This window comes from Diabrotica virgifera, chromosome 2 (genome assembly GCF_917563875.1).
Source record: "Diabrotica virgifera virgifera chromosome 2, PGI_DIABVI_V3a".
NCBI lineage: Eukaryota > Metazoa > Arthropoda > Insecta > Coleoptera > Chrysomelidae > Diabrotica > Diabrotica virgifera.
The window spans coordinates 185,529,533-185,555,049 of NC_065444.1; the positions used below are offsets into that span (position 1 = coordinate 185,529,533).

Genomic DNA, 25,517 nt, shown 5'->3' on the forward strand with positions numbered 1-25,517 from the left:
CGGCTATTCTGGCAGTAAAGAAACCACTCACAAAATCAAAACTGGTGAGACACTGCAAAGATCTCCTCAAAAACCTGGCAAAAGACAATAAAAGTGTCTTTAATATGGGTTCCGATTCATGAAGGGGTGCATGTAAACGAACGAGCAGATATGTTGGCGAAAAAGGCTCGAGAAAAACTTTTGAAGGCCCAGAACTGTTCTGAGGCATCACTAAAAATGCTACGAAAAACGAGGTTCAGAAATGGCTGATAAAGGAATCATCAGAAGAAATGGAGAGCCACTCAAGGGCAAATCCAGGCTAAAAAAATAAAATCAAGAATATTAATAAAGAACTCTCGAACAGTTTGATGAATCTCAATATATGAGATGTCAAAACGATCACTGAAATGGTGACTGAACATTGCCGTTTAAGAAACCACCTTTACAAACTAGGTAAGGTCAATAAACCATGGTACAGAAAGTGCGAAATGGAACAAGAGACTGCCATCATACACATACTATGCCATTGCAGTGTACTAAGTGATGTGATGCAGGAATTCACTGGCCAACTGAGGTTTCAACCAGAAGAGATCCTAAAACTACGAATAAGAAAACTGTTTGCCTTCGTTGAGGTCACAGAACTGATCAGAGTTTAAGGAAAAACAAGGTTTAATACGGAATAAAAGCCTTATGACCAAGTGCTAGAGACTAACGAGTCCTCCCTGAGCTAAGAAGAAGAAGAAAAGGTCTAAGTAGATTGGTGGTTTGTGTATATCATTAATTTCCCTTGCCTTCTAAGAAATTACTTCGCCTTCTTTTGTTTTCCAGCGGTATTCCTAGACAGTATCATTTTTTGACACGTATCAATATTTGACTTGCGCGTTGGTTAAATTTTTATTTGCATTTAATAAATATCTAGGAAAGCATGTACTTAATTTTCGGGTTTAACCGCTAAAGTATGGTTATGTCGATTTTTGAAGTTATACTTCTTTAGGCGCGTTTGGGAGTGAATGTACATGTGCGCGAATTCGTCAAAAGTCTTGGTCCTGGGCGCTGCTGAAACGTTATACGTGCTCTGATTGGGTAATTACAATGATCTGTCAAAATTGTTCAATATGTCGGTTATAGGTAAACAAATGTTGTATATATTAGTTTTCATTGTTGTGAGGACAGAGGGAAAAGCAAGTTTATAGTTGTAGTGATTTTTTAAAAAGTTTTTAAAAGCAACGGGTACGTAACTGTAAATGTTTCAGTATTGTAATAAAAAATTACATAGGTACTTACCTATTTGGAAAATGTAAAATGTTCCTCTTGCTTTGATTTACATAATTTAATTATAATAATAGTCTCCCGTTTTATACCGCTCACGTGGCTTTGGGAGTATAGCAGGGTAGTCTGCTATATCTAGGGCCTACGGTATACAAAGAAGGTAACAGGGCCAGTGCTACGCTTCAACCGCCTATTATTACCCCTGGTTTTACCCAAGGTACTCATTTTATTCAGGCTGAGTCGACCTGGGGCCTATAAACATTTTTAAAAATGTCTAGTTGTTCTTGCCGGCGGTAGGATTTGAACTCCAGACCACCGGCACGCTATCCTAGCACACTACCACTCGGCTACGCCGGCCCTTCATAATTTAATTACCAACAAAGTTTCTATTAATCTTCATCTAATATATTGTTTTCTTACTGTATGTTTTGTTGTATTTTATTATTTTAATTCCACAAAAATCAAACTAATTTGATTAAATTCAGAATTGTCAAAAATTTAAAACGTTTAGTTGGTCTATCTTCCCACATGACGTTTGTGTCGAAGTAGCTAAAAGCTAAGATGCTTTGATTTTAAATCTAACCGCCCTAATATCCGCGGGTTCGATCCCCAATGCAGATTTTTATTTTTTTTATACATTTTATGATTATAAAGATATATTTATATTTTTTTTTCAGAAAATACGTATTTAGTTAAAATTTTTGCCAACAATTATTGTTCAGAAATCATTTCTTTGTGGCATTTTTCAATGTATGTGTGTGTGTTTTATTCTTTTATTTTTTTAATTTTTATTATTGTTTTAATAAACATTTTTGGAAAGTAGCAAGTATTAAAATTAGTTTAATATTTAAATAAAATATAAATAAATAAATAAACTGGTTAAAGTATATTGATTTCGTTGAACTCATGATCATTTTTCAGTGCGTCATTAATTATGACGTCATATACTGTATTGGGTGTGTCCAGACTTATTTCATGTAATTATTGACGAATCTGACAGATGCTAGAATCGTACTTAGCCATAGGTGAAAAGCTTGTGGAATTAAACTAATTAGTAATTTAGTAGATTTGATTTTTACACAATATGTTAACATGTAGGTATTTTTTATAAAGGGTAATAAAATTAAAAAGTAAACAATATTGTTAATTAAATTTATAAATATGGAAACATTAAAAAATGACACAAAACTATCCATAACCTGTGTTTTTATCTTCTTCTCTAGGTGCTGTCTCCGCTTCAAAAGTTGGTAATCATCAGAGCGATCTTTATTTCTGAAACCGCGGCTCTAAATAATTCATTGTTATTATATCCAAACCAGTTCCTAAGGTTCTTCAGCCATGAGTTACGTCTCCTTACTATGGATATTTTTCTTGCATAATGACCTGGAGTATAAACTAACTTCTAACGAATTAAATTCTAAACCCAAATACAAAACTAACTTTTAACGAACTAAATTCTAAACCAAAACACAAAATAATGCACAGAAACGTTGTGAAACACAAGGGAAGTCGAATTCGAAAGTTAAAAATGACAGATACACAAAATACTGTCCTTAATAATAACCGTCACTTGACTCTGACACTTCTAAAAAATGGCCAAAATGGACGAAGTTTTCGTCAAATTTTCGTAATACGTGTATTTGATTGGCTAGAAAAAACGCGCATTCTAAATATCAACGAATCAAACGTAGGTTAGGAATAGACATCTTATGTATATAACCATTGTAATGCTGCATTATTTTTGTGTTTAATCACGGAGCTACCGCTTTTTCCGTCTCATCTAACTTAATGCATTAGAGAGAAATCGAAAAACTGTGACGCACTGAAAAATGATCATGACAACAAGAATATAACTTCTTACGTGCGTACAAAGTACGTACACATTCTTTTATTTAATTGTTTATGTGGAGTCGTAAGCCTTTATCAAACTTTACACAAATGTACTTTAATCACTCCTTACACACCATCAGTGATTTTGACTATAAAAAGAATTAAAAATCTCTACTTTTAGGGTACATTTTACGCAGTAGGAGGCAGGCACAATAGTCCTGGCAATAGTTACGATTCCGATTGGGTTGATAAATATAATCCTGTCAAAGATAATTGGAGGCCATGTTCACCTATGACTTCACCTAGAAATCGAGTAGGGGTGGCGGTGATGGATGGTCTTCTGTATGCTGTTGGAGGAAGTTGCGGAAATAAATACCACAACAGCGTTGAGTGGTAAGTACTCGTAATACTTCTAAATGTAACTTTTGTAGAAAGTACCCCGGCATTTTTCATACTTAAAAAGGTTTCAGTTAATGACTGAAGGCTGAAACTGTAAAGCGAGGTAGATTTGGTCATGCTGATCAAAAGTTCTCGGTGTTCCAAGACTCAGAAATCAATTGTTTCTGAGTTACAGAGATTTAAAGTGTCGGTTTTTAATCCATTTGAATAACATATATTGATAATGTCTATCGTAGTTGCAAACGAAACGTCAGGACAAACAATTCGACCACGACTTAGAAACCTGATATCAATGTACAGTCGGGGTCACTGAATAGTTTACACCTTCATTTTTATATTGTAATACTGTAAAATCTCAGTGTCGTACGAATTGACTAAATATAAAAGCGCTTGTCGAAAATTTCGCGCATATGAAAAAGTAAAATAAAACGCGTCTGAAATGCCTAGAATGCATTGCAATCATTATCATCATCACGTAGCGCTACAACCCTCGGTGGGTCCTGGCTGACTGTACAACTTTCTTCCAATTTGTTCGGTCTTCCATCAACCTAGGGTCAAATGGAATCTTTATTTTTCGGAGATATGCTTGGATGGTATCTCTCCATCCTAGTGGTCTTTTGCCTGTAGGAATCTCCTCCCATACGAGTCTTACAAGTCTCTCGTTATGAAGTCTGTGCACGTGGCCTGCCCATCTTAGTCAATGTGATTTAATTTCTTGGAGAATATCGGTGTCATTGTAGAATGCATTGCAATGACGCGCAAAAAACGAGAGTAATTGCCAAATTTAATAGTTTTAACTAAATTTAGTTCAAAAATACTTCTATAATTTCCATTTTGTAAAAAGGATTTATTTTATTTTGATTATTTAATTTCAATCAACTTATTCTGGGTCAGCCACTGGTAACGTCACTTTGACGTAAAAAGGTGCGTTTAAACGAGGTAAAAATTTAAAAATCCTCCACTAGATATGTAAGAGTGTAAACTATTCAATGGTCTAGTCAAATATTACCTACATCATGCAATTTTCTTTACAACAATGATAAATCAGATGTTTAATTATATTTAGACATATTTTCTTAACCTAGACTATACAACAGTAATCTATTTTTTATGAAATCAGTCATCCGTTTTTTTCTTCTAATAATGCCACTATTTTACTCTTCTTGTTATTAGCCCGATCAAAGAACAATCTGACCCAAAAATAATAAAGGAAGAATGAAAATTTCAGAATTTTTGTAAAATGGAGGGGATGTAGAATTGTAAACTTTCTCTTATATAATAATAGACAATTTCAACTACCTATTTACCTATTTTATTTTACAAAAATGGAGGGGAATACCCCCTTCTCGGGGGTGAAAAAATATACATTCACTAGAGTCAAGTCAACCAGGCAAGATGTGCCTTTAACTTCATTCCTTCGAGTCACCTCATACATTCAACATGTAGCATCATCAAAGTAGTCTCATTTTAATTTTCATACGAACCACATATCGGTACAGCAACGTTCTCCCGGGGTTTTATGTACCCTAGTGTCATTCTCTATCAATAAATTATCTAAGTGCATTTTGGTGTTTCAATAACAGACGATAGATCTCTAGCTGAGCCCGAAGATCAGACATGGAAAAAATATAAGTTTGTTTTTTTTAATCACTGTTAAACCAAAGCAAATCGGACCAAACCAATAAAAAATGGACGAATTGGAAACAACGGCTCTAGAAATAGGTAAACATGTTGGAAAAAGCCTTCATCATATTGCCATTGCCCAGTTCATCATTTCTCCCATTTGCCATGGGTGAAATGATGAATAGCACGGCAAGAAGTTCACAATGTTAGAGGCAACGATTTCTAGCTTATGTTGTATATAAACAGTCTAAGAAGGCAGAATATATCGAAAAATACCTCGCAAATTAAGCTATCTGAAGCAACGTCTACAAATGCATACATTGTATAAAAATTATTGAGCACCGGAAACAGCTTACGGTTTTTAAAACGGGGCTGGTTTTCACAAAGTGCTCGCTGCATAAATGATAATAAACAATCGGCATGTAGATTTACAGAGACATCTGTGCACCGGGAAAAAATAGAGCATTTCACTATTTCACCCGATTCACCATATTACCCTGAATTACCCTATATTAAGATTATAGAATAAGAATTGCTAGAATTCTGCTAAGAATCTCCTAAGTAGTTTTTAGATATCATAAGAATTAAACCTTTATTGGTAAGTATCTCAATATGTATAAAATGTGACATTCCTTGTTTTTCCCCTGTACTCTTCATATACTCGTGATTAGTGACTCGTTCAAACCATTTTAACTACAGCCTTTTCAAAAATAAGCACTTTGAACCGATGAAACTTACAGATCATATAAATAATACATAAGCAAAGTAACTTGCGAAGCGGTAACGATTAATGTTATTTGGGATGCTAATTAGGGAGTGATTCTCGCGATTTTTTACCAAAAAATAAAAAGAACCAACAATATTTTGACGTAACTCACTTAATTGTAATGTTAGAAATTAAAAAAAAAACAAAAAGAAACCTTTTTTAAACACTTTAAAAAAATTGTAATGACTTTTCCCCGAAAAGTGCTCCGTTTGTTCGGTTATTTCACGTTGAAATATTCGATTTGGAATTTACCGAAGAAGAACGTACTCCTCATTAGCTACAACTCTGCTTCTACTAAGTCTACAGACTGCATGCATACCCTTTTTTTACTTTTTTATTAGCTATATTTTTGCTAAGAATATTTTTTTCGATAAAATACTTACTTTTTGAGTGTTTTGCGAAAAACCATCCAAAAACTTGTTTTTTTTTTGTTAAAAAAGAAAATATTCACTCGCAAATAACTCGAAAAGTATTAACTCAGTGAAAAAACTATATAGAACAAAAGTTGCTTAGAGTTAGTCATTTTATCAAATTTCTGACTTATTTTGAATGTATATTTTTCATCCTCGAGAAGTCCATTTTTGTAAAATGGATTTGTGTAGAATTGTAAACTTTTTCTTATATAATAATAGACAATTTCAACTACCTATTCCCAAATTTTCATCCTTCCTTTATTTTGTTTAGGTTTTCGTAAATTTTTGTGTGCTTTGATTAATAACACGGCAAAAATATATACCTCTTATTATTATATACTCTTTCGAACTATCACTTTTCGAATTGTATGAGTTAGTCAAACATTGGTATTGTTTATTAAATAAAATTAAAAAATATCTTTTTTGTTTCTTCTAGTTATGATCCAGAGACCGACAGGTGGACAGCAGTGAAACCTATGCATTATAAAAGATTGGCTGTTGGGGTAGCAGTAGTTAATAGATTACTCTACGCCATTGGAGGCTTCGATGGAGTAGAGAGACATAAAAGCGTTGAATGTTATCATCCTGAGAATAATGAGTGGAATATGGTATCGCCTATGAATGTACCTAGGAGTGGCTCAGGTAAGGACATACATTTAATCTATTTTGAGTGCATGTACACTGCGCGTCATATAAAACTATAAAACTTTTGACTTTTGGGATTGTTCCTGTCGCTTCCCGGCGATCTTTAAAAAAGTCTATGGGACTTAATCTCAAATCTTGACGGTTCCTTTGGAATCTAAGTCGACCTTTTCGATTTTTCGTACTATTTCTCTTGGAATAGGAGATCTATACCCGACGTAGCTGTCGTGGTAAGGGTTACTGAGTTTGTGTCTGTCGTTGCTGGATGAAGCGGCATCTCACTTTTGTTCGGGCGCCAATTTTTGATGGATAGCTCTGATAGACAGCAGACTCAGTAAAACACAGGTTTAATTTAAATAAAAATATATTCTTATAACCTAACAAATAAAATAAAAATAACAAAGTATCATTTAATTCTCAGCGCAGGTTTGAATAAGGCCCACGGGCGGCTGTCTGTAAATAAAAGTAAATATAAATTAATAGCTGTGACAAATACGACTCTTCGTCAGTACATTAGAGATGTTGAAAAAGTATCTATTCGTTACAAAGTACTCGTTACTTACGAATACCGAAAGTAACGATTACTATAGAGAGAGGCAAATCGTTACTGTGATTACTTTCGATACTTCGTACCAATCGTATCAGAGCGAGTAACGACTATTGTATCTACTTTGATTACTATGATTACTTTGTTACTTCGTACCGATCGTATCAGAGCGAGTAACGACTATAATAGGGCTTTTCATCCACTGTCATTTGTTTCGATCTCCTGTTATATGTTGTATAATCTGTGTATAATATTCATCATCCAACCAATTCACGTCCACTGCTGGACATAGGTCTCCCTCAATTGTTTCCACACTTCACGGTTTTGTGCTGATTTTTGCCAGTTTTTACTAATCCGCCTGATATCATCTGCCCATCGTGTAGGCGGCCTTCCTCTACTTCGTTTATCTTCTCTTGGTCTCCACTCCATCAGCTTTCGTGCCCATCTTGAATCTTTCAGCCTGGCGACGTGTCCTGCCCAGTTCCATTTGAGCCTGGTGATACGTTCTACAACATCTGCGATACCGGTTGTTTGTCTGAGATCTTCATTTCTTATTTTATCCCGTAGAGTTACGCCCAGCATGGATCTTTCCATGCGCCTTTGAGCAACCCGCATTTTCGACGCTGTTGCCTTGGTTAGAGTCAGTGTCTCTGCTCCATATGTCATTACCGGTAGCACACATTGGTCAAACACTTGTCTTTTTAAACCGATCGGTATACTGCTCCTAAATATGTCTCTCAGAGCTCCGTAGGCTGCCCAAGCAAGAGTTAATCTTCTTTTTAAAAAAATGCCAAGTTTCTTGTAAAAGGTATATATTAAAATACCCTAAATAAGGGTCAAAATACAAAACGTTTTCGGATTAAGGAATCCATCATCAGTGTTTAAAAGCCAAAATTTGCATGCCTGAGCCACCAAAATGTATAGGGTAAAAACCCTTTAAATGTAAATAATAAAGATGTTTTACATATTTATATAAAATCCATCGGATGTAATAGATAAACCTGGATGTTACCCAGGGCAACACAGGACTCTCCCCACGTGGTTGGAACTTTTTTTGGTGAAAACCTCACATATTGGATTTCAATGGCCAACTGACCAACTGGTCAGTTGGCCATTGAAATCCAATATGTGAGGTTTTCACCAAAAAAAGTTCCAACCACGTGGGGAGAGTCCTGTGTTGCCCTGGGTAACATCCAGGTTTATCTATTACATCCGATGGATTTTATATAAATATGTAAAACATCTTTATTATTTACATTTAAAGGGTTTTTACCCTATACATTTTGGTGGCTCAGGCATGCAAATTTTGGCTTTTAAACACTGATGATGGATTCCTTAATCCGAAAACGGTTTGTATTTTGACCCTTATTTAGGGTATTTTAATATATACCTTTTACAAGAAACTTGGCATTTTTGTGATTTATGGTATACAGCCAGCTACAGGAAGTTTATTTTCCTCGTGGATTTTAATCTTCTTTTTATTTCGCATTTTATTTCGTGTATAATATTAATATACACGAATTATACGACTTATGACAGAAGCTCGAAACAAATGACTGTGAATGAAAAGCCCTATTGTATCTACTTTGATTACTCTGATTACTTCGTACCAATTGTATCAGAGCGAGCAACGACTATTGTATCTACAACCAGTACACTTGATTACTTTCTACCAATCGTATACCAGCGAGTAACGGACGGGACCGGTATTTTACGAGTGCTATCGAATACCGTTATCGGTATGAACCGTTTTAAGGGTGTGAGAGTGAGGATTTATTTTATTTAGCGTATGGCTTAAGTATATCACAGAATATATTTAGATTTATGCATTATACAATGCATCACAAACAGATGTCCAATTTTTTTATATATTCGATTGACCTTCGGTTGCCATTACAAAGTCTATAGGGTCGCCTGTGTATGCTCTGCGTGGGCAGTCCTGAACAATGTGACTGATCGTCTGTCTTGCAGCGCCGCAGTCACAAGAAGGCGAGGGGAGTTTACCCCATCTGTGGAGGGAGTCGGCGCATCTTCCACAGTTTGTTCGAATTCGATTAAGGGCTGCCCAAATCTTACGGGGACGTTCAAATTCGCCAGGTTTCCCTATGATGTCCGGTAGACTATGGTAATGCGGATCTGTCCTACTTTCCCAATCTTCTCTCCATCGGGTATTTAAGTCAAAGTTGGATTGCTGCAGCGCTTGAGCAGATTGTAGAGGGGGTAACCTGGATCGGAGACGGTTTCCAAGAATATCGGGGATGTCGTTGTGGACTAGAAGCTGGTGACTGTCCATTATTTTGTTATATTCTTTAACCAATGCATGTTCGCGGCGTAGGTTGGGTGGTGCTATATTACTAAGGGTAGGTAGCCACATTGTAGGGGTGGGCTTAATTGTGCCTGTTATCATACGCATAGTACGGTTTAGTTGGGTGTCGACCAGGTGGGTATGCCTGCTATTTAGCCACACTGGAGCACAGTATTCTGCCACCGGATATATCAGGCCAAGATCAGAGGATCTTAATGTTGATGCTGTGGACCCCGATGTAGTGCCGCAGAGTTTCTGTATTATATTGTTGCGTGTTTTCAATTTTGCTGCTGTTTTTGTCAGGTGTTCTCTGAATGTGAGCGTTCTGTCTAGAGTAACCCCAAGGTATTTCGGGTATTTATTGTGTTTTAACAGCTTGTTATTAAAATACACTCGCAATTCTCTGTTTGCCAACTTGTTGTTTAGATGAAAAGCTGATACTTCAGTTTTTGTAGTACTTGGCTGTAGTCTCCATTTCTTAAGGTATTCGCTGAGAATGGATAAGTCATTCGTGAGAGTGATTTCTGTAGTTTCTAAAGATTGGTGGCTTGTTGCAAGGGTCCAGTCGTCAGCATATCCAAACTTCCGAGATTCGGTTTCAGGCATGTCAGCAATATAGAGGCTGAAAAGTAAAGGGGCAAGGACAGAACCCTGTGGAAGACCATTGTTAAGTTTCATCTGTCTACTCGTCTCCTTTCCCATTATAACCTGGAAGGCTCTGTTGGTCAGCATGTTGTCAATGAGGTTAATTATCTTTCTGCAGGGGATAATGCGGGCCAGTTTATATATTAATCCCTGTCTCCAAACAGTATCATATGCTGCTGTTAGATCTATAAATACTGTTGCTGTCTTTTGTTTCTTTTGAAAACTAGCTTCTATAAAAGTTGTTAATGACAGCACTTGGTCCGTACAGCTTCGATGAGGGCGGAAGCCAGCTTGTTCAATGGGGACATTTTCTAGTATCCTGTGACTAATTCTGTTGAGGAGAAGCTTTTCTAATAGTTTATATACCATGCTGAGTAGAGCTATGGGGCGGTAGTTTTCTGGCTTATCGTTTGATTTGCCCGGTTTCGGAATTGCAATTATCTTTGTTCGCTTAAGTGAGAAAGGAATGTTACCTGACTGAAGTATATCATTAAAGAACATTGCAAGCCACTGTTTCGTGTATGCACCACTGTGTATCAAGAACTCTGGATGGATACCATCAAAGCCAGGTGCTTTACCTGATTTCATTTCTTTCAGCGCATGTGTGATTTCAGAAATAAGTATTCTTGCTGAATATTCGGAGTTCGTTCTGTTCATTTGTTTTAATGCCCTTAAGTCTCTTTTCACGTTGGTAGTATGTGTTCGATCTCGTGGAGCTCTGGATAGAGATACTATATGGGAGGCAACCTTGTTAGGAGACATTTTAGACTCTCTGGATTCTAGCTGGTTAGCTCCTCCAATTTTCCGCAACAAGGACCATGCCTGCCGGCTTGATTTTTTGAGGTCAAGGTTTTCGACAGTCTTTATCCATTTTTGGCGTCTAGCTGTATCGATGTTGTGTAAAAGCTCATCGGCTATTTCTCGGTCACCACTTTCGAGAAACTTCGTGTATAAGTCTTCACATGTTTCAGTCCATCCAGGCACATATTCTTTGCGATACCCCCTAGGGATGGTTTTCTTGGCAGTGCTTATTACTGCGCCCACAAACCTCTCATAATGTTTGCTGGTTGGAGGGACCCAGCTCAAGGTCCGGTCTAGTTGTTCAGAGAACTTCTTCCAGTTTGCTTTTCTAAGATTCCACCTGGGTCGAGGATATGATCTAATTATTGGAATTGATATTCCGATGGTGATAAGCACCGGACGATGTTGAGTATGTGGGAAGTCTGCAAGGACACTTATCGCAGTTAGTGGTCTGTCATTGGTATCTTTTGAGACAAAACATAGGTCTGGGTTATATTCTTTTCTCCATGCAGCTGATTTAAATGTTCCTCTGTCTTTGGCATCAAAAACTAGATATGTGTTTTGCTCTTCGGACCATTCTACTAGTGCCTCCCCATTTTCATCATTCGTGGTGTACTTCCACATTTCGTGGTGGCTGTTGAAGTCGCCGATGTATATAGTAGGATGTGGATGAGTCTTTAGCACTTCTGGGTTCCATGTAGTGGCTGGAGGTTTGTATATGTTAACTACGGTAATATCTCCAATCTTGGTGACTACTTCATGTATATTATTTTCATTGGAAGCAGAAAGTAGGAAACCATTTTCTATATTGCAGCGAATGTAGGTTGCGACGCCGTAATGTTTATCATAGGTGGCTCCCAGTAAATCGTAGCCAGGTATCTTTCCCCTTAAATCGAGCTGGACTTTGTCTTCAGTATGGGTCTCTTGTATGGCAACCAGGTCAATGTCGTTATCGTGTAGGATTTTTTGCAACACTTGGCATTTTGCCTGGCTTATGCCCTCGATGTTAAGATGACAGACTCGGATACACGGTCCGAGATCTCTAGTCAGTTGGTTCTGAGAAGAACCTTTATTTGTTCCCATCGTATGTTTACGTATAGATAAGATTTCTGTTTGTGATCTGTGATGTTGGCAGGATATTGTTTTTTGTTTTTCGTTCGTCTGCCGCCAAATTTTTTGCTAGTTCATTTAGCGTTACCCAGGGTGCACCACATGGAGGCGAACTAGCATTACACCCCAGTGAGAGTGAGGAGAAGGTAGAAGATGAAACAGAGGAAGGTATAATGGTATACGTAAAATATGTAATGTATGTCATTAACAAAGATCGAATGCGAGAACCCTATATTTTTATCTAGATCTACGCCATTTGCCCATGTAGATTAGATAGTAGATCTTGTTATATTGGAATACCTATACAAAATGCCTACCTACTGAGAAATACGATTCTCGATATAATTACCGGTACTCAAATACAAACGTAACAAAAGTAATCATAGTAATCAAATCATTTTTATCCCTTAAACAGATCGGTGAAGGTCGTTTTTAGATTGTAATACTTATACAAAATACCTACTCACTGAGAAATACGATTCTCGATATGATTACCGGTATTCAAATACAAAAGTAATCATAGTAATCAAAGTAACGAATACTTTAAATGATTACTTTATACAAAAGTAACGATTTGTAACGAATACTCGAAAGTAACTATAATCAACATCACTATTACAGTACATTCACACACATCAGCATATGTATTTAGATATGGTACGAGGATGAAGATGGCCGTTCAATGCACGGTCGGAGTATAACGGGTGAGCGATTTATCAATTATAAATCGCTGGACGGTTTTAACGTATTGAGTTAAGGGCCGCTTGGCCCCTAGGCAATATCATTCGGCCAGTTGAGTTCTTGCCAGATCAATCCTCCAGTGGAACTGACTTTTGTTAAAGCGATCGCTCCTTTTATATTATTCCGGCGACCCACCTCCTAAGTCTTCGTTGGTAGTAATGGAAAATAGTGGTAGTGCATATCGCTGATGCGCTGGTGACGAGAATCAGATGTGCTACCGTTACACCATCAAAGTAGATGGTACCTTTGTATGATAACCATTTGAAGTGGGAAATAAGCAGGACACATCCGTTGACCTTTTCGTGTTTGATTTTGTATCAGAACGAGTATCTGATAAAGCAGGTATGCTGAAATGACGTCATAACACTCCATTGAGACCGATTCAAACACAGGAGGTTGAAGAATTGTGCTCCTACGATATATATTTGGTTTTTTGATTCATCAAAGCGATAAAGCTTTGTTTTCCACAGTATATTTTAAATCATTTATTAGTGTAGTTATGTATTACGAATGCCTATAACAAATATATTATTTACTTTTTTATTATTTTAGGTGTTGCCGCTATAAATCAATTTATTTTCGTCTTTGGAGGATACGATGGAGCAAAACAGCTTAATTGTGTTGAACGTTACGATACCGAACGTGATATTTGGGAATTTATGACGCCTATGAGGATATCCAGGAGTGCGCTGAGCGTTACTGTATTGGATTGCAAAATATATGCAATGGGTAGGTAATTAACATATATTAAAATATAATAATCACTGTTATTACACTATCTTTTTCTCCTCCTTATTTTTAAGAGGTGCAGGTCCTTTCTTTCTCTTTCCTCTGTGGTTTTTCCATTACTTTTGCTACATTCTTTTTAGTCCAGTCGGGTTACACGAATAACAGGCCTAACCTTGCATTAGGAGCTGCCCCAAATTTTATTTTTCTAATCTTTAGGGAGGGTCAATATTAGTATAAATTTAAAATCTCGACTGAATTCCACCGTTGCGTTAGCGCCCATCTTGATTTTAAACGAGAACCGTTTTTGCTCAATATCTCCGCCATTTTCAATTTTTTGTCAAAAGGTGTAGAAACTGAAATTGTTGAAAATGCGATTTTCTATAATTTCATTAATTATAATTTTTTTCGTGCGGTCGATATTTTCCGAGTTATGAGTGGAAAATAGTGAGAGTTGGAGCATAATTATTGAATTATTCAATTATCTCGTTTATTATTAGTTTTACAACAAAGATGTACCCATACAAAAATGAAGAGAATTAAATTCTACACAATTTTGATCTCTTTCATTTTTTTGCTAAAATTAATATTTAAGGTAGTACGTATGCGGTAATGCCATTACGCCATTTTCGACTAAAATTGTTCACAATAAAATTTCCTACAATTTCTTTTTAACAATTTTTTTCATGCGGTTGATATTTTCCGAGTTACATGGGAAAATAGTAAAAAGTGGTGGCGGAAGCATAATTATTGAATTGAATTTTGTTTCCGAGCTGCCCCAAATTTTATAATTCTATCCTTTAGCAGAGATCAATAGTAGTGTAAATTTAAAATCTCGACTGAATTCCGCGGTTGCATTAGCCGCCATATTGATTTTAAATGAGAACTGTTGTTGCTTAATATCTCCTCCATTTTCAACTTTTCAACCTAAATGGTGGGAAAGAAAATTGTTGGAAACGCAATTTCCTACAATTTCTTTGGCACAATTTTTTTATACGATCAATATTCTCCGAGTTAAGGGGGAAAATAATGGAAGCGGAGGGGAAGCATAATTATTGAATTGTCTCATTTATTATTAACTTTACGACATAATTGTACATAAACAAAAATAAAGAGAATTATATTTTATACAATTTTTGAAACTTCCAATGAAACATCAACCAAACTAAGTACATATATAAAAGATATAAAAAGACATATGCATTAAGTTCACTTAATTTTATTAACTAGCGCGTTTGATTGGTTGAATTTGTCTGTCGATATTTTAAGTTTTATGTCAGCTAATATATCGTGATGTTTCAACAATTTTTTTTAAATTTTGGACCCTGTTGGGGGGAATTTTCCCATTTCCCCCCCTTGTAGACCCGCCACTGGTTCTCTCGAAAAATTGTAGTAAATCGTAATTGCAACAATTTCAGTTCTTACACTTTTTGTCGAAAAGTTAAAAATGGCGGAGATTACTACCTTAAATATTGATTTTATCAGAAAAATGTACGGCATCAAAATTGTACAAAATTTAATTCTCTTCATTTTTGTATAGATGTATATTTGTTGTAAAACTAATAATAAACGAGATAATTCAATAATTCAATAATTATGCTACAACTGTCACTATTTTCCCCTCAAAACTCGGAAAATATCGACCGCGCGAAAAAAATTATAATTAATGAAATTATAGAAAATCGCATTTTCAACAATTTCAATTTCTACACTTTTTGTCAAAAAATTGAAAATGGCGGAGATATTGAGCAAAAACGGTTCTCGTATAAAATCAAGATGGCGGCTAACGCAACGGCGGAATTCAGTCGAGATTTTAAATTTATACTAATATTGACCCTCCCTCAAGATTAGAAAAATTAAATTTGGGGGAGCTCCTAATGCAAGGTCAAATGCTATCCCGACTGGGCTATTTTTTCTTTGATCATTCCGATACTCATTCCGGTACTTTTCTGATATTCCCAAATTCAAAACATCTTCTTATGGTGCATATCCGTTCCGGATGTTGGAGATCAGCATGGCTATCCTAACTTTGTTAGCTGCTATTCGGAATAGTCCGGTTGTCGATGTATTGAACCAGTTTCTCAGGTTTTCAAGTCAAGATATTCTTCTTCTCCCTGGTCCCTCTTTCAAAATACCTTGCCCTAAAGAATGAGTTGCAACAAACTGTTGATTCTTCATAACATGGCAAGATATTCTAGTTTGCACGCTTTGGTGGTGTTAATTATCTCGTATTCCTTATCCATTCAACGTGGGGTTTTAACATTAGTTACAAGATCCACCCCCGAATTCAAAAGGTAGCTTGCAAGTTTCTCTGGTTTCACTCTATCAGCATATACATATCACTTCAGTTGTTTTTAGAAGCACAGCATTGATCAGTGCAATGGATCGCGCAGACCAGAAAAGAATTTTGAAGTTCTGAAATTTCTCAAACTTTCTTGAAATGAATGTTCCAGATTATATATTTTTATTTTAAATCTCTTTCAGCATTCCGTTCTAAAAGTACAGTGGAGTCCCGGTAATCCGAAATAATTGGGACCGAACCCATTGAATTTTTCGGATTAAACAGATTTTTTAAAACAACCTTTTAATAAAAAAAAAAAAGAAAGTGCGTGTACTTTGTACGCACGTAAGAAGTTATACTTCTATTATTATCATTTCAACGAAATTAATATACTTAACAGGTTATTTGTATTTTATTTAAATATTAAAATAACTTTGTTACTACCACTTTTAAAAAAAATTTTATTAAAACGATACCAAAAATAAAAAAAAAGATTATGAATCGTGCGGGATTTGAACCCGGGACCTCTCGATCTCCGGTCACACGCTCTACCACTGCGCTATGCCCCCTTTGCTTTGACAGGTTACAAGATTTCTCATACATACTGATAAATTTAATAGACCAAAAGTGAAGTATACAGAAATACTTTAAATATACTTACTATTATTATAAAATATCTTATTCCCGAGGAAGACAAATCCAAAGACACAAAAATTATAATAAATAATACATTTACTAAAAACACTAATATATCCTTTTAATGACTTATTTGCGCTGACAGCGCTAATACGTACATATCTTGAAAGATTAGCAACGAACTACATACTGTCTGTGTGCGCATGCGCCCGGCAATATAAAATTTCACTCTCGATCTTAAAGAAGTATAACTTCAATAACATAAATAATATGTCTATCATTAAGTACAGTACTTTCGTTTTGAACGCAATAAGAGCCTATGATAAGAAGGAAGTAATGAACCCTTTAATAGAAGAACACATTCATCTGAGACGTAAGATCAAACACCGTTTTTCAAGACAAAAAGTTGGTTGGTCCCTAAATCTATTGCCAAATTCTGTTTCGGATTAAGCGTATTTTCGAATTACCGAAGTTCGGATTAGCGGGACTGTACTGTACATCATTAGTGTTAGAATATACAACGTTAAAAGTAGATGTTGCTCTATAGTTGTTATTTACGTATTTGACACTATAAACAGTTGTAATGTAATGCCAAGAAAAATAGAAAATAAAATGTCAGTCATGTTCAAGTAAAATGTTTTCCTATTGCCCTGTAATTCAGTGAATTATAATTGTTATGGTCATTTAGTCAGTTCACCTAACTTAGTTTATAACAATTAGCATACATTAAGTATCTGGGAATGTTACCCTATAGTTTTTCTGTAATACAATCAAAAACTAATGAAATTGCTTCATGTTTCTTTTTTTTTTATTTATTTATGCCTCAACCTCAAAGGGTCATTGGCGCAATACAATTTAAAGGTTTACAATTTATTTAATACATTTATAGAATACAAGTATGATGTCAAATTGTTCATATCAGTTCCGTCACTTAATATTGCTTGTAAGGTGTCTTGTAGTTTATATTGAAGTCTCTCCATGCAATAGAGAGGACGCTCCAGTAAAATGTGGCGAACACTGAGCACAATATCACATACGTAGCACTTCATGTTTCTTGGTTTATTTCTTTGCGTAATTATTCATTTCTGCAACCCAGAAAATAAACATTTTGTACAATGTTCACACTTCTTAGTGTTTTTTCTTTACATATGGGTGTTTTTTGCCTTGCATTTTTGTTCTTTAATTGTTCTTAACCCTTAAGTACTAACATCTTAAATCAATGACATAAACACTAACTAACCGCCTGACAGACGGGTTTAACATTTTAGTGGTAATTTTTGTTTTTGTTAAATATTTTAATGCAAAAAAATATCTTAATGACTTACTGAAAGTATTGATTATCTAAAAAACACAGTAATTAATCTAGTTTTTCTGTATTTATTAAAATAAAAAACATTATAACAAGAATGTAGTGATTGTTTGTGTACTTTTTTACTCATGAAAAAAAGTGTGATAAAAATTAAACAAATTAAAGAATCTTAATAAAAATTTATAATCGAGTTAAAAAAAGAGTAAGAAAAATGAAAATAAAAAGGTTTTTAAAAAATGTTAAAACAAAAAAAAACTGACAGGTACCTACTATAGTTAGTGCAGTGTAGCAATGGTAGTCAGTGGCAACATTTTCATCACAAATTGATTCCACTTCGTTTATGTCGTCTTCTACCTCATCAAACCATTTCAAAAGAGTTTCCTCAGGGTCTTTATTCCCTTATTTGATGTTTTCTGACGAACTGGGGCACATCATGTGTAATGACGAACTGGGCACAATAACACCCCGTCTATTAGACGGAAATCACACTTGAGCCTAAATACCTTTTGAAAAACAACCTGCCGCAAATTGCCGATTTCAATACTACTAAAGAACAACCCAACTTGAAAAGTCATAAACGGGTGACCTTCGAAATTTTCTAGGAGGGGAAATATCCCACTTTCGACAAGCGATGCCGTCTGAGAGACGGGGTGTTAGTACTTAAGGGTTAATATATGTATTATTTTATAGTCATATTCTTTATTTAGCGATATCATCTCATCCATTGTGAATATTTTAAATTTTATTTTATTTATTTTTAGGAGGATTTGATGGTCATAACTTCCTCACCAATGTCGAGATCTACGATCCAGCACGAAATACATGGGAAGTCGGCGAACCTCTAACCTCTGGTCGTTCTGGTCACGCTAGCGCAGTCTGTTACCAAACATGTATACCAGATCACTGTACGATATTAACTCAAACAGCACCAGCGCAGTGTTCTTCAAAAGGAGGATAACAGAGAACTGTGACCACAGGTTTGGAGAAATCTAAAAGTTCTGCTTTCGGGCACAGAATAAATATTCTGTCTAATATCGACGCGAACCGGAAGGATGTAAGAAAGAAAGAAGGCCATTTTTAAGCAAAAGTTTAAAATGATTAGCTATTTACGTCGTGCAACAAGAAATCTTAAAAGATTTAAATAATGTCTTCGATATTCGAGAACTGATGTTTTCTCAGCATGCTCAGCTCATATTTTTTTTTAAATTACCGTAAATTCACTCTACTGCTAGAAAATTATGTAAAACCTAAAATAATCGGGACTTCATACAAGTTCTATTTCTAACAAGAAACAATTAAAACATAGTCACATTTTACTTTTGCTAAAATTATCACTTGTAATTATTACACAAGAGCTCTAAAATTACCGATTTGTATCCCGAGTGACAATAGTTTTAATCCCTTAATAGTTTTAATTTCCCGACCCAAAGGAGAGGGAAATTATGCCAAATTGTCACGAGGCAATACAAATCACAAACCATACATACTCTAGACGTTCCACAACCATGTTAGTCTTTCGGATCGAATTAACGCCATCTCTTGATTGGAAAGGGAACTAACTTGACAAATTTTAGTTACGGGGCAGTTTTAAACAATAATTTATACGTGATTTTTTAATTAAAACGTATAGATAAACAACAGAAAGGCAATTCAATGTTTTATTCAATAATTATACAATAAATTAAAAGTACCTTAAATGTTCCAATCTACATAAAAAATACTAAAAGTCTTAGGTTCTGTCTAAAGTTATCGGGGTAGGTATCGGGGCTAAAATACCAATATAATCAAAAATCATAGTTTTACTGAAACTTCAAATATTCCAAATTCCAATTTGTTTTCAAAATGCTAAACAATACTGCCATGTGTCATGTGAAAGCACTGTTTTTGTAATATGTTTAATATTACAAAATTTATTTGTACAATGTTTAATATTTAGTTGAATGGAAATTTTTGAAAGAATATCTTGTAGGAAGATTTTTTAGATAAATACCTTATAATCTTTTACAAACTTCTGAAAAAATATAGGCTCGAAATGTTGATGACACACTCCTCTATTGGAATAAGCTGTTTCAGGCTCCATTATATTGTTTTTTAAATGTGTAAACGCTTAGTGTAAACTAAAATTGTACCCATAAAACCGAAGAGAAGGTTAATAAAATTGATTAAAATTCTGATTAAAAACTTAACACCACTATAATAATTAAGCCACAAATTGTAAAGTAAATACAAAAATAACCCATTAATGTAATTGTCAATGTCAATTGTTAAATGTGACAAGAAAATTGACTGCAGGCGACATCTCTGGATTGGAAAGGGTAACTAATTTGCTGTCTTGACCATTTACGTGAAAGGTCTAAAGTTATATGTATGGTTTGTGATACAAATCGGTAATTTTTAAGAGCTTGAGTGTAATTCGGTAATTATTTCATAAACAAAACTGTATTTTCAAATCATTTTAACTATTATTTTGATATATTTGCCTGAATATTTGCTAAACTTGCTCATGGTGTTCTCTTTGACAAGTTGTAAAACATTAATATTGTCATTAATGTCACTGAATGTTTATTTTTGCGTAGCAACGAAGGACATCTGTCGCGCTACTCGACGACAGGAAGTTATCAAAAAAAAAAAAAATTAATTAATATCACAAGATAGCGAGAATAAATTGAAAATATTGCGACAATTTTTCGAAAACTTGCTGCCTGGTTCTTCGGACTCTCGTGTCTATTGCCGAATGGCAAAAGGTTTGAGAAACAAAGTGGATTATTATTTTCTTATTTATTCGTACTATCGTGTGATATTCGAAAGATTATTTTTTAACACTCACATGCAAAATTCATGTCTTTGTAAATAAACATTCAGTGACATTATCACAATTTTTACAACTTGTCAAAGTTAACACCATGAGCAGGTTTAGCAAATATTCAGATGAAGATATTAATAACATATTAGAAAAAATTATTTAAAAATACAGTTTTATTTGTGAAATGATCTTACCGAATTACACTCGAGCTCTTAAAATTATCGATTTGTATCGCCCTCGTGACAATTTGACATTAGATACAGAACTAAAAACACATGATAAAAAATCTTACTAGGTACACGATTGGAAATTAAAATTATTAAAAAATAATCGCTGAAATTTTTATTTTTGTAGGTTTCTATTGGTCAAAATCTCTATGAATGAAAGAATCAATTAAAGCCTTAATTTAATAAGTGGTATCTATATCAAGCCAAGAAGTGTACAATTTTGATAGCATTACATATTGAGTTAATTTTATAATTTATAAGTCACCAATGATAATACTGATTCCGGCAAAGCTGAATAAACACTTTTGTCAGACTGAATCAAATTTCAGACTGAATCAAATTTTAAACTTCAACATTCCCCAGTTCTGGGTTAAAGCAATGGAAGAATATTATTTATTTCGTACTGTCCAATTTATTGTAATTTCTGTACTAAAGTTAAGTCCGGTCGTCCGGTAATCATTCTTTTGGCTCAAAGACAGTTAGTCATTTACCGACTCGTTTTCATTTTCTTAATCAAATAATTAGTAAAAACTTCGATAATATTTTAGAACATTTTTAATAAATATTTTTATAAAAACAGAATTAAATTAGATAAAAAAATATTTAATTGTGGGGTTGAATCTCTTTTAATTTACCGGCATCTACAGTATAATAGGTTTGTTGATATTCAGTTGTTATGATGCCATACATATCATACGACCTATTTAGATGGGAAATACCAGTGTAAATTTTGAAGTTATTAACCGATTTCATAAATTTTTTTTTAATATCGAGTAGTAAAATATGCAAATTTCGGGACAAGATTTAAAAGATTTATTATTTATAGTTATGACCAAAATTTCATATTTATATTTACATATCCGACCCCTTGTATAGATTTACTTGAGTGTATCATTCATGTTAATCTTACTCTCAAATTACTTTTTCCAGTAAAATGTTGAATAAAAGGCACATTACATTGGCAATTACGGTGGCAAATTTTTATAGACGCCTAAAAAATGGATTATGTGGTGGACATCAGAATTCGTCATTAAATCGTGCGAAACAAAAAATTCAAAAAGATTTCATTAGCTTATGAGTTTCTCGAAGTAACGCTGTCGAGTTTTTTAGTTTTTTTTTTGCATCACTCAGAAGTAAAAATATCGAAATTTCTTCTAAAAAAAAAGGGTGAAAATCAATATATTTATTATTGTTAAGCAAAAACTAAGCATAAAACAAAAAATATCTCAACAGCGTTACCTCACGAAATGTATAAAGAAAATCTGTGCAAAATTTCAGGTGAATCGGTCAAGTAGTTTTTGAGAAAAACGCATTTAAAGTTTTGACAACTTTATTTTCAATTTTGTTTGTCCGTCAAATGCGCACCGGAATGTTTTTGAATCGCGGAGTAATTTACAAAAGAGAAGAGGAACAGCTGTTAAACGTTTCTCACTACGCTCAAGCGTGCTGTCGCGAAGATGCTGTATATTCAACATGCTGTATTTTCAATAATTTTGATCCGATCAATCTTAAATTTTCAGAGAATATTCTTGACGTTATCTACTTCATCATTAAAATAATAAAAAATCGAAAATTTAAACATTTTCAAACCATAACCCCCACCCCAACGAAAATTTGATTGCCATTAACTTTGTCGACGTTGCCATTGATCTGATTTGCTTTCGGTAAATAATGACAGTTTATTATCGATCAAATATTCGTAGATTAAAAAAGGCGAAATATTGCTAAAGAATATTTTAACGCCTGCATAATGTAGCAATAGATTGAATTTTCAAATATATGTAGCGTTAGGAAATTTCTCAACATTGTGATAATATTCATATTAGATAAGTATTTAGGTTTAAATTTTTGTATATTTTGTACATTAGTAATCATTAGGTAAATTATAAAATTCTTTAGAATTGATGTATATATTATACATATGTGTATTATGACGTCTACCCGTATTAATAGATGGTAATAAATTGTACCAATTTTTATAAAATTTGTATTAAAGTATACATTCCTGTTAAGTTATGCGTTTTATTCTTTTTGTTTTCTTTTATATTTGTAATTCAAAAAACCTCGATCAGATGGTCAAGGGGGTATCTGCCTGACCAAACTCAACCCCAATGGCCAACAAACATCTCCCGACTGTTTCTCACTCAAGTGGTAAGCGTACAAAGGTATGATGACTATGAACGAGATCGTCGTACTACTAGAAATGTGCAAATATCTTTGGTTGAGAAAGGGCGTATTTAAAAATAGACTGAAGGGCTGGAAAGCCCTTCAGTCTATTTTTTTACTTTCCTGGAAAGCTGGAGCCATGGGCTGGAAAGAAAAGAATGTGTGTGTACTTTGTACGCAAGTAAGAAGTTATACTTCTATTATATGGTTTCAACGAAATAAATATACTTTCAATAGGTTATTTGTATTTTATTTAAAGATTAAACAAATTTTTACTTATTACTTTCCAAAAATTTTTATTAAAACAATACCAAAAATAAAAAAAAATAGAAAACACGGATTCGAACCGGGGACTTCTCGATCTCCGGTCACACGCTCTACCACTGAGCTATACTCCCTTTGCTTTGACAGGTTACAAGATTTCTCTTACATACTGACAAATTTAATAGGCCAAGTGAAGTATACAAAAATATTATAAATATATGTACTTACTATTATTATAAAATATCTTATTCCCGAGGAAGACAAATCCATAGATACAAAAATTATAATAAATATATTTACTAAAAACACTAATAATGTATTCTTTTCAAGCACACCTTATTTGCGCTACATAAAGATGTAGCGACTAATACATACCATAATGTCGGTGTGCGCATGCGCCCAGGAAAATAAAAATTCACCCTCGTGCCTAAAGAAGTATAACTTCAAAAACGGTTTACACGCAACAATTTTTATTGTAGGAAAAATGGTGAAAAAAGCAAGGATGGTAACGTCCGTAAACACTGACTTTGGAATGTCATTTCACTTCACTAGTATCATTGTATAGCTATTACAACGATAATGGTTGCTGCTTAAAGGAATGTTCTATGTTACGATAAATACTGGCAACATTGTTTCTGCGGAATAAAAAGGCGCGAATTCACTTCTTGAAGTTGTTACACATTTGTTACTGTTAATTAGAGTATTAGAGATTAGAGCGATTGATTCGATGGTATTCGGCACCGAAGGATACAATGTAAATATCTATAAAGGTTCAACACCAAAAGAACTAATATTTGCGGTATTCCTTGAAGCGTGAATCTTGCGCGATCATGCGTCTGATCTAGCCGAGGACTGGTAGCGAACTGGTGTGTTGAAACTAGAAAACGCGGTAAATTTTTCATTTTAGCGGCATTTAGTACCGGTTAGGTCACTTCTGGAATCTAGAATTGGTTTGTGTATTTAACGAATATTATTTTGTACAGGGTGAAACCTAATTTCACCAATCTTATCTATCTTATAGAAAAGCTTTCTATCGCTTGTATGTATTTATGACAGTCATATGTCGTATAAGAACAATTTGCCAGCCTTTGTGTTGAAATCGTTGGGTTTAAATGTAACCTTTATCTATATCTATTTAAGTCTAACCTATATCTTAATAAAAACTCAAACCCAACAAACGTCTCGTGAATATTTCCCACTCACGTAGTAAGCGTACAAAGGTCCCATCTACTTCGATGACAATTGAAGAAAACAATATATTAGTTGACGTTTGTTAGCCGTTTGGTTTGAGTTTGTATCAGATATCCGTACCTGATGAGATCTAATGAGATTGAAATGCATAGTGCGGTTCTGTTAGCGATTTATACACAAAGGCTGACAAATCGTGCTCCTTCGTCATAAATACATACATATCGTCGCTGATTTGCAAAAACGTGCCAAGTGACATTTTATTCAAAACACAAAAATGGGACATCTTGGATATTAGTGCTCCCTAATATGTCTGTGTCGATTTTGGCATTGGATCCGACCATCACTTGTAACACCGTTGCCGTATCCTCTATTTTTTCATACTATCACGTTACAATTTTTTGTGATATTATATGTGTGAAATGTATCATTTGTGTATTTTGGGTATGTTCTAATATGTTATGTATAGATAGGTTTTTACTTAATTATTTTAAATCATTGTGAAGTTTAACTTGCTAGGAACCTTGTAATATTGTATAATGTGTTAAAAGTAAGTAGTTTTGAAACACCAATTAAGTAAAGTTTATTATGTTGTTTACATTATTTATGTATGTGAAAACATTGAATTATCCACGTCCGTCTGTCCGTCCGACCGCGAATATAACTCCTCCGTCACTATAGCAGGTAGAATGGCAAATGAGGTGTCAAAATGAAAGCTTATAATCCAAGGATGATACTAAAGGTGAGAAATTTAACCTAGGCTGTCTGTCCGACCGCGTATATAATTTGTAACGGGTAGTTCTTAAAGGACGACAGACTCAGTAAAACACAGGTTGAAAACAAAGCA

General features: G+C 34.4%; 1 protein-coding gene across 2 annotated transcripts in view; it reads left to right on the forward strand.

Moving 5' to 3' along the window:
- Positions 1 to 23,064, forward strand: part of LOC114338980 (kelch-like ECH-associated protein 1) — a 253,837-nt gene extending 230,773 nt beyond the window's left edge. For both annotated transcript variants that reach the window (XM_050644119.1, XM_028289608.2), the window contains exons 7-10: positions 3,260 to 3,471; positions 6,716 to 6,921; positions 13,623 to 13,799; positions 18,784 to 23,064. In XM_050644119.1, coding sequence (XP_050500076.1) covers positions 3,260 to 3,471; positions 6,716 to 6,921; positions 13,623 to 13,799; positions 18,784 to 18,980 — 792 coding nt within the window. In that variant the 3' untranslated portion in view covers positions 18,981 to 23,064. The remainder of the gene's footprint in view (positions 1 to 3,259; positions 3,472 to 6,715; positions 6,922 to 13,622; positions 13,800 to 18,783) is intronic.
- The last annotated feature ends 2,453 nt before the right edge of the window (positions 23,065 to 25,517 follow it).